The 10,112-nt window shown below is 39.2% G+C and overlaps 1 protein-coding gene across 1 annotated transcript; it reads left to right on the forward strand.

Annotated features, from left to right (window-relative positions):
* The first annotated feature begins 993 nt into the window (after positions 1 to 993).
* LOC126589574 (COP1-interacting protein 7-like) lies at positions 994 to 7,112 on the forward strand. The gene is made up of 9 exons (XM_050254903.1): positions 994 to 1,371; positions 1,480 to 1,662; positions 1,971 to 2,077; positions 2,419 to 2,453; positions 2,559 to 2,611; positions 2,716 to 2,868; positions 3,104 to 3,372; positions 3,691 to 5,348; positions 5,671 to 7,112. The coding sequence occupies exons 1-9, from the start codon at positions 1,313 to 1,315 to the stop codon at positions 6,667 to 6,669; spliced, it is 3,516 nt and encodes a 1,171-aa protein (XP_050110860.1). The 5' UTR covers positions 994 to 1,312; the 3' UTR covers positions 6,670 to 7,112.
* Positions 7,113 to 10,112: the final 3,000 nt, after the last annotated feature.

Below are 10,112 nucleotides of genomic sequence, written 5' to 3' on the forward strand. Positions count from 1 at the left end.
GAACAAACTGAAATTGAGGAAATGGTTTGAAAGGCTCTGAACTCCCTCTTTTTGGACATATAAGATTATGAACTAAAAGTCCTTGTTTGCAAGGTAAGAAAAAGAACTTAGTGCAGACTTAACTCATTTGTGACAATCCTTTGATAACAAGAACAACTTGAGGCACAAGTAATTGGCATAAAACACACTTGTTCTACATCTGTTATATTGAGATAGCAGTGGCACGCCTAGCATTTTGTTAGTTTTGATTGCAAGCCTCAAGGCCTACACCAAAGGCCCCACAAAGACACCTTTCAAACTAACTTCAAACTCATCTTGCAGCACATCAAGCAGCAAGAGCCCGACTAACATTACACCAAGTGGCATTCACCCCTAGGGAGCTATGCGAGGGGCCATCCACCTTTGCCTCGAACAGCATGTACATCATCGAGAAACATCAGGATTTCAAACATAAATGGAAGTAGCCATACCTGAAAAACTAAGTGTGACTTCTCCTTCACCTATTCTTATTCAATCGCATTTGTAGCCTATTTTTCAATAAAATGTTTAGATTCACACTGCAACTTCGTTCACTTTGAGCCTCAACTCTCTCAATGTCTGTCAAACTCCAATCTCCCTCGAATCCTATGTCACCCCCAACTCATAGATGTTTTGGTTTCAGCGATCAATCTTTCTTGAAAAGATAATTTTAACTTCTCTTGTGCTTTTGTTTTAATGTAAGATTAAGGAAAGTTTTAAGTTTGGATCACAATGATCACATTGAAAGTGTATTATCATCAAAAGAAACCATAAAAAAAAATTAGGCCAAATAATAATGTAGAAAATGATTGTGCGTAAATTACTTGGTAGAAGTGAACTTAATCCTAAATATAATATCCCAATTCTTACAATCCAACATTACCATGATGTAGATTGTCGGGAAGTGGAGTGCGTTCAAGAAAGATCGAACACCTTAGATTCATCTCTCTTGTGAAAACAATGTGTGTGTCTGTGTGTGTGTGTGCGCGTGCGTGTGTGAGAGTGAGAGAGAGAGAGAGAGAGAGAGACTTGAGAGAGATAAGCTTCCGTCGACCGTCGGCATAGTCACGTGGGATCCACTTCCACAAACAGTCTAAAAGTGCTTCTTTCTCCTCTCCAACCCTCTGAAGAAATTCTCGCCACATGTGCTCAGCTTCATCGCCTTCTGCTGGCACTCCCTCTCTCTCTCTAAGCTTCATATGTACACCCCCATTCAAACAAAACATCTCCATTTCCATGTCCACCAAGCTCACATTTTGATTCCCTAACTCTCTCACTCTCTCTCTCGAACACAATGGACTCCAGAACTCGCCTTGACCATGTTCTCTTTCAACTCACTCCAACCAGAACAAGGTACATAGAAAGACACAATCTTTCGTGTAGTTTGATGTTGTTTTATGCAATTAAACACAAAACGTTATCTGGGTTTCTGCTAAAGTTTAATTTTTTCTGTGTTAAAAGATGTGAACTGGTGATATTTGCTGCTGGTGGAGGTGCAAACGAGAAATTGGCTTCAGGGCTTCTAGAACCATTTCTTGGTCACTTGAAATGTGCCAAAGATCAGATCTCGAAAGGAGGGTACTCCATCACTCTTCGTCCTTCGGCCTCCGGTGCCTCCTGGTTCACCAAAGCCACTGTGCAGAGGTAATTCTGTGCAAATGTATGTCTTTTTTTAAATTGTCTAGCATAATTGAGTGATAATTTCTAAATTTGATGGCCATGTTTGGATCTGGGTTCGGGCTAAATTTGGATGAAGAATTGGTTTAATTATAGAAAGAAACACTTATAGTTGTAATTGAGATGAACAAAGTGAAGTTGGAGAGGTCAGAGTACATGAGATTTGATGTAAAGTTCTGGTCTTTAGCTTGTATGTGTTGCGGGTTTTGTCGTGTGTGAAGTGCGAAATAGTTGTTCACTGTTGACAGATTGAGTAATTGGTGTGAATGCAACAGGTTCGTGAGATTTGTTAGCACACCAGAACTTCTTGAGAGATTTGTGACCATTGAGAGGGAGATATTGCAAATTGAGAATTCAATTCAATCGAGTGAACTGACTGAAGGTGCAACTCTGAGATCCTTCATTATATTTACTCTGTTATTGTATATTCTTCAATTCATTTGTATATTCTTCAATTCATTACCTGCTGACTGCATTTACTGAATCTACGCCATTCTCAATTTGTCGAATTATTCTAGCATCAAAATCAATTATTAAATCCTGTTTTCTATAGAGGTCGTGAGTAAAAATAGGACAGATCCTCTCACAAGACAGGAGTAAGGGCGTGGACGTCTGATCCAACCCAGACCATGCAATGCATGGGCCACCCTCTGTCCTTATCACTTTAACTGCTACAGTTAAGAAAATTTGTATTCTAACTTTTGGTTTCTCAAATGTCTACAGCGGATGGGAATCAAAATAAGTCAACTGCAATCAAGGTATGTGTCATTAGGCAATTATATGTGAAAAAGTACCGATTTGTTTCCTTTTGAAGCTCTTGCAATTATAATGAACCCGGTTGTTGTGTTGTGATGGTGTTTTAGTTAAACAGTGAATCCTATGGAACCATTGATGCTGTGCCAGAAGAGAACTCCAAGTAAGTAATCTGGATTTTCAAAAGTTCATATGTGATTATATAACTACTTGGTTACAACATATTGCATTTCATGCATTAATTGTTCAGCTTTTGGTATTGAACAGGATTCGTCTTCAACGTGTTTTGGAAACCCGGAAGGTAGTGCTATGCAAAGAGCAAGCGATGGCTTATGCTCGTGCACTAGTTGCTGGATTTGAACTGGACTATATAGATGATCTTTTAGCTTTTGCTGATACTTTTGGAGCTTCACGTTTAAGGTATGAAAAGTTGACTTCACTTGCACCTGTTGCCGTATTCCATTAGTTTTTCGAACATGGACCTTTATTGGGGATAATCGATTTTCAATGCTTTTATCCTCTTTCCAAAATTAATGTGATAAATTTTTAATTTTTTTGTTTCAAAACTGTCTTTCTTCTTTTTTTCTCATTTAGAGGTTCTGCAGGTGTTATCTTTATTAAAGATGAAAATTTGTGTTTGATTTTTTCTTTTCAGGGAAGCATGCATTAATTTCATAAATTTATACAAGCAAAAGAACGAAGATAGGCTTTGGATGGAAGAAATAGCAGCAATGCAGGCATGCGCTCAGCCACAACTGCCGTACTTGAGAACATCTGGAATAATTCTTGCTGGAGAAGATAATGACCCCAATCAGAATATCATGATAAATGTTAACCAAGGTATTCTCTCTGTTGGGAAGAATGGCTCACTCGACACATCAGTGTCAGAGTCAACAAGTCATGGAAGTCAGGACGCGAACCAAGGTACGGTTGAACATCCATGAGTCTTTCCAGTTTCTACTTATAATTTGGCTGTGATCTACTTTACCCAAAAACTTCTTTTGCAACTTTATATTAGATAACTCAACCGTGACAGGGTTTAAAATCACAATTGATAGATGTTCCGATGTCTTTTTCATTTCACATCTGTACAATCTTATGTGCGAAATCGGTTCATTTTTGCCTAAATAAATGCTACTGTATAACCCATTGTTAAGCTACTGTGGTATGAGATAAATTGTTCTGTAATATGAGAAAAACTGAGCTTCAGTCTCCAACGACGTCTTCTCTTGTCTTGTGCAGATAATAACTTGCCAGCATTGGATAAGACGTCATCAACAGATGGGAAAGCTCAAGTACCAAACCCATGGCCAAACCATCCTCAGTACATGCACAATTTTCAAGGTCCTATATATCCACAAATGCACCCCTATCAAGGTTACCCTTTTCCCGGTATGCAGGTTCCGCCATATTATCCTGGGAATATGAAATGGCCTCCGAATGGGGAGGAATCTGGTCCTATTTTTGATCAGGAATCTGATGGTCGGAGGAATCGTAAATCTTATAGGAATAAAAAGAAACATTCTCATGAAAAAGTAATGGAAAATTCAGAAGAAGATGGATCCGGTGACAACACTGGCTCTAGTTACGAGAGTGAACCTGATGATCAGATGCATAAGCAAAGACACGGGAGAAAGTCCTCGAGAAAGGTTGTTATCCGAAATATCAATTACATAACCTCTATGAGGGATGGAGAAACAGGAAGTGCGTCTGAGGGAAATTCATCCGACGAGGATGGCTTTGTTGATGGGAAATCCATTAAACAGCAGGTAGAGGAAGCTGTTGGGTCATTTGAGAAGAGACATAAATCAACCTCACACCGCCACAAGAAACAAGGTGGGGGCAAGTTCCGTGGCACTGTGGATGATTCAAATGGTGGTGTTGCAAATACATACGAGGGGGAAAAACAAAATGACAACTGGAATGCTTTCCAAGACCTTCTCATGAGGGACAAGGATGAAAGTTCGTTTGCTACAGAACCACACAATGTACAGCTTGAGGAGGAATATTTTTCAAGTAAGAACTCTGGTGAAGGAAAAGTGACCAAGCAACGGGCAGATTCAAGTGAATTTTTTGTGGTGACAGAGAGGGGTTCAAGTAATGAGAGTAAAACACGCGTTCAATACTTCGAAGGTGACGAGAATGTTGGCCGGATTACCATGAAAGGAGATAGCACATATGAGGATGTATTATTTTCACGGAGAACTGAAGAATCTGGGAACAAATCCCATGATACTTTATCTGATTGTGTCAATGAATTGTACATCACCAAATGTCCTAAAGAAGGGGATTGGTTCATGAACAACCAAACAGATATATCAGCAAATCGGAATGTCAACAATGATCTGAAATTGTTTGATGGTGTTGACGCAATTCATGCTGAGAGAAATAAGAGAGATGTTCTAGGGGATGACTCTTTCATGGTTCGAGACCGATCAGTAGTTGATCAATCTGATTCTCAGTTCAGGACAGATATAAGCTTCGTCCCAGAGATCAATGGAGCTACTCAAGATGAATATGGCATGCAAGAAACTTCAAATGATAAACCTGAAGCGTATGGTGTCCATGAACCGGATGACCTTTACATGATGCTTGACCGTGGTTCAGCTGTGGAGCATGCTGTGGCACCATGGACTCCCGAAATGGATTATGAAACTATTGCTTCATCATTTGAAGCCAATAAAAAGAATCCCGACACTGAAGCGAGTGATTCCGTTGAAGTTAAGCAGCCTTCTGATGGTAAGGGCAGGAATGATAAAAGTAGTGGAATTCCTGGACAAAAAGCCAGGTCTAAAGTTGTAAATGGATCTTTGGCGAAAAGCAAGTCTGATATCATATCAAGAAGCAAGAAACCTGCTTCTGTAAGCAAAAGCACAGTCCACAAGAGCAAATCTGAAATGGTATGCACTGAAAGAAACTCCCTTTGTAAGGTTTTCTAAGCTATTTTTAAAGATTTTATAGTCATTTCACTGACTGTATCTGATTTTTACTAATTTCTTTAAAGATTTTTTGACCCTTTTCCCGTCAATTTGTGAGAGATTTATTATTTGGTGGCTTCATTATGCAGTTGAACTTTTTGTTTTGTGTTACCCAAACCAAATGGATTTTTTTTTTGCTTAGATGTCTTGATACTTCATTTTTGTCCATTGCTATTAACACTCTCCCTCTCCCTTCAGTTTCCTTTTTGCTGGTTTATTGACTATCTTTTCCAATATATATCAGGAAGAAGAGCGGAGAAAGAGAATGGAGGGGTTACTGATTCAACGCCAGAAGAGAATTGCTGAAAGGAGTGGTTCTAATACAGAAACGTCTAAGAAGGCCCCAGTGGAAAATAAAGCTGCCAAAATTTCCATGACTAACACAAAGAATGAGACTAAGAAATCAGATAAGCCTGTCATCCGGAGTTCCACCATCGAACGCCTTGCAACTGCGCGAGTAGCTGAAAAGTTATCAACTTCGCCAAGTTCTGGTCAACCCAAAAAACAGAGCATCAAGGCAAATGGCGTGATTGCAACTGCATCATCACAGAAGGCAGCTGCTGCAGTGAATAAGAAACCCAGTCCAAACAAAGCCAAACCTTCGGATGCAAAAGATAACCTGAAGAATTCAAATGAAATAATTTCATCTAACTCTGATATCCAGGAAAAGGTTTGCGTAGAATCCACAGAAGCACTGCCGGTTAAGTCAGAAGCTGCACTTGTAACTCAACCCACTACTGCCATCAATCATTTGGAAGAGACTAAGGAACTGCACGGCACATCTTCTGTTGAAAAGAATGAGGGAAATTTGATGGTACAAAGAGAGGCATTGGAGAACGGAAGCTGCAACGGGTATTCTCCCAATTTGGTTTCATCGGTACCTTATGAAGAGAAGGCTCAACAACTGAATCAGTTCACAGGTGATGTTGAAGAGTTGTCTAAAGAATCTCCAGTTCTAAGTGAAGGCAAAAGAAATTGTATCCCGGAAATGAGTGTATCTCCTCCTATTCTGGGATCCCCTAAGAAAGCTTCGATTGTTTCAGCCGTGAACATTGAAGAAAATGGTGCAAGAACTAAGAATTTACCAGTTTCTGAGATTTCTGACATAGCAATCTCTACTCCACCAAGTGATGAAACACTCGCGGAACAACTCCACTCCAGGAAGAAGTGGAACAGCGACGAGAACTCATCTAAAGCTGCGAAGGGGTTTAAGAAGCTTCTATTGTTTGGGCGGAAGAGCTGAAATACTCCTGTCAATTGATACTGTGGAGCTTAGATAATTCATTGCTAGTAGCTTTTGAGTGCAGCATGTAGTAATATTTTTGCATTGGTTTCTGGGTTGTTCGTGTCCGAGGGATGGACCGACCAATTCAATTGCTTGATAATGCAGCTGATGCATTCCTTATGGCTGTCAAGTGGAATAGCCTCCCGCTCTCGTATACAATAAGGCCTACAAGTGTTGCTGCCACACAAGGAGAACACTGTAAGTTATGTATTTTTTTTGTATATCCAAGGAATATAGAAAGATAGCCATCTGTTTATCCGATATAGCTTGTGCATTTGAATTGATAGACAATACGACTTATATTCTGCATCTCTTGTAATATTATTTCATGTCATCTGTTTGTTTGTGTAAGAACAGACATCTTTGCACCTTTGTTAATCAGCAAGTATATAATGTTTGTATGTCACTGATCCACACAGGCTCAGCTTGCCGATCTACTAGTTCAAAATGGCCGCTCAATTGGTCTTGGAATAAGAATTCGTAAGACGTATCTGTAGTTACATGATTCAACATCGTAGATATGGTCGGACTTCTCTTCTTTTTTCGTTCGAACTGTTTTTGGTTAGATTTGTCATGGAGGCCTTGACAGTTCTGACTCATTTGTTGAAACTAAACCAATTAGAATTCTCCTGTCTGTATAAGTAAAATGTGCATAGAAGAATGAGTAGTTGGAATCCTAAGAGTTTAAGCAAGAATCATTCTTCTTAAACAAAATCATAAACCCCATTGCTGCATCCTTCTCAAATCATCAGAAAACTGAAAAGATATTACGATGCCTATACTCTGCCGTGAGCCACTTAAGTTTGGCTATTAGATCATCATATTTCAGAAGTTTGGGGTGGACATGGCTGGAGCAAGGAGACATTCCCTGCGGCATTTTATGTCCATCAACCGAACCAGCGAAAGAATGGCAACTCTTCACCAGCATCTTGGAGCGATCTTTGTTCACAGCATCCCCATTTGTACATTTTCTAGGTAAAGGAGTCATGGCATGTGTCCTAGGGTTTGTATTTCTATCCTATGAGTCAATATCTTGAACTGCATGTATCTTGGTTTTTGGTTGAGCCAACCGAACCAGCAGTGCTGTTTGAGCCATTTTGAGAATGCGTTGGCGTGGCCAGTGATAGCCTACCTTTCGACAGCGAACAACGTATCCCGGGACTCTTCTTCTCTATCTCCGAATTTCTGAATTTGTTATTGAATCCCATCAGCTTTCTGCTCATACTTGAAATCTTTGTCTGCAAAGCTATAATTCTGTGCCGTGCATCAGGAAAAGCACTTTTAGGAAGTTCATCAAATTTACATTACATTAGGTTCAAACCACAAGTAGGACTAAATTTTATTGTGCAAGGTTTAAACTTCTGATGTGAGGTTCTGTTAACAATGTCGTCAATAATGTGATCAGTAAATGTAAATGTGAGACAAATGGCATTAGCGTGCACTTGGCGTGTTGTGCCTTGGCTATCCTGAAGCGCTAGCTGAACATTAGTGTTCTTCATTATATCACCTATTAAATCTTGTTTCACATCATTGGAATCAGAGTTATGCATGGTTTCTCCATCAATTGAGAATTCACACGATTTCCAGGAAGTAATTCGACGCTGATAATATCGAGTTCCCGTCCGCATTGCTCTTTGAACAGGCCACCCAGCAGAATTAGCTCTGGCAGTTCACCACATCTTGAGGCAGCAAATATCAAACTTGCAACTGCTTCTCCAACAGCAGCAGGCAAGTCCTCCACTGTCCTGCAGAACTTAATGGTTTGTTAAATTTTTATATTTGTGCAAGTGATACGGGGAGCGAGGAATTGAATTCGGAACTTTTTAAGTACTGAATGTTTTAACCAACTTAACTACAAAACCCTCCTACTTACCTGTTACGTAATGCAGTTGCAGAAATGATTAATTTGATCATATGCAGCTAATAAGCACTTGTCCTTGTGGAGTTTCTCAAAGCAAGAGTTTTCATTTCGAGAGACTTCAAATCAAATTTAAAAGTTTTTTTTTTTTATTTCTACAGTGTAACCGAGAATATATCGCTTTGTATTTAGATTTATATATGGAAATACAAAATGATATATCCTAGTTTGTACACAAGGATTCTCCTATTCTGATGATCAAAAACCAAGTGGCCAAAATTCGTTTAGTACATGGGTAGATGGGAATTTCGATGGTTTCTTGTTGCTCATTTCGTAATTCAGTTGTTGAATCTCTTGTTTACATTTTTTTTTTTTTAGGAATGTTCTTGGACTGTGGGTCTTTGACTCTTTTGGTCTTGATTGTTGGAGCTTTTTCGTCTATCACTCTTTAGTGGTTCAATCAGTGTTACAAATTTTTTTTTTTTTTTTTTGAAACTTTTCTTACAACTTTTTATGGTTCTACTCGAAAACTTTGGATTATAGTGCCTTGTACTTTTATATTGGGCACTTGGTTTCTTCGCAATAAAATTTGGTTTGAGGGCAATTTTGGTTTCCTAGATTATGCGAAGTGCTGGCTAGTAGCTCGGTTTCATGACTCGGCTCTAGTGTGTTTTTTTAGTGGTAGCTCCTCTTCAATGTTGCCTATTTTCTCAATATTGGGTATCTTGCCGCTTTCTATTGCGGCTCCATCTTTTATTCCATTCATGTAAAGGTTGTCAATGGCCAAGTGGCTCAAGATTAACATTGATAGGTCTTGTGCCAATGAATGTGCTGGATTTGCAGGGATGTTTTTGCTCATCGGAGGGTGGGCCGCTCGGTGCTTATGCGTCAAACACAAAATTTGTAAGTTCAGTTGCTGCAGAAATTCTTGCTTTCATTGAGGCCGTGCTTATTATAGCTTGGGTTGGGTATTGAAAATATTTATGGATTGAAATAGACTCCATGTTAGTTATTCACTATTTTTTTAATTAAGGCTCCTAATGAGGTTCTATGGTTCTGATGGTGGGATGAAAGAATTGTCTCTGACAACTTAGTTAAATGCAATTTATATGTACACATATCTATAGAAGGAAATCAGGTTGCTGATGTTTCAGCTTCATTTGGGACATATAGTTATGTTTATTATTGATGTTCTACAATTCCAGATTTTGTAGCATTTGCTCATGCTTGTGACATTTCGTTCTCTTTAGTATCGTTTATCATTTTCGTTGATCGATTTGTCTTTGTGGGTCTTGGCATAGTCCCTCCGCCTGTATCTTTTTCGTTTACTTTCATTTATTATCAATAAATTTAGTGGAGAAGGGACCGGCAGGGGTTTCTAGGTGTAATGGTCCCAACTCTTTCGGGGAAGGGTGGGTGCCTCGCAAACGACCATTGCTAAAAAACTAATCTCGCCTAATCTTTCTCCATCTGAGATTAAAAGAAGATGGTTTGTAAAGCTTCATTATTCTCTACAAACTATGATTCCTTTCTACTTTATCCT

Source organism: Malus sylvestris, chromosome 11 (assembly GCF_916048215.2).
Source record: "Malus sylvestris chromosome 11, drMalSylv7.2, whole genome shotgun sequence".
NCBI lineage: Eukaryota > Viridiplantae > Streptophyta > Magnoliopsida > Rosales > Rosaceae > Malus > Malus sylvestris.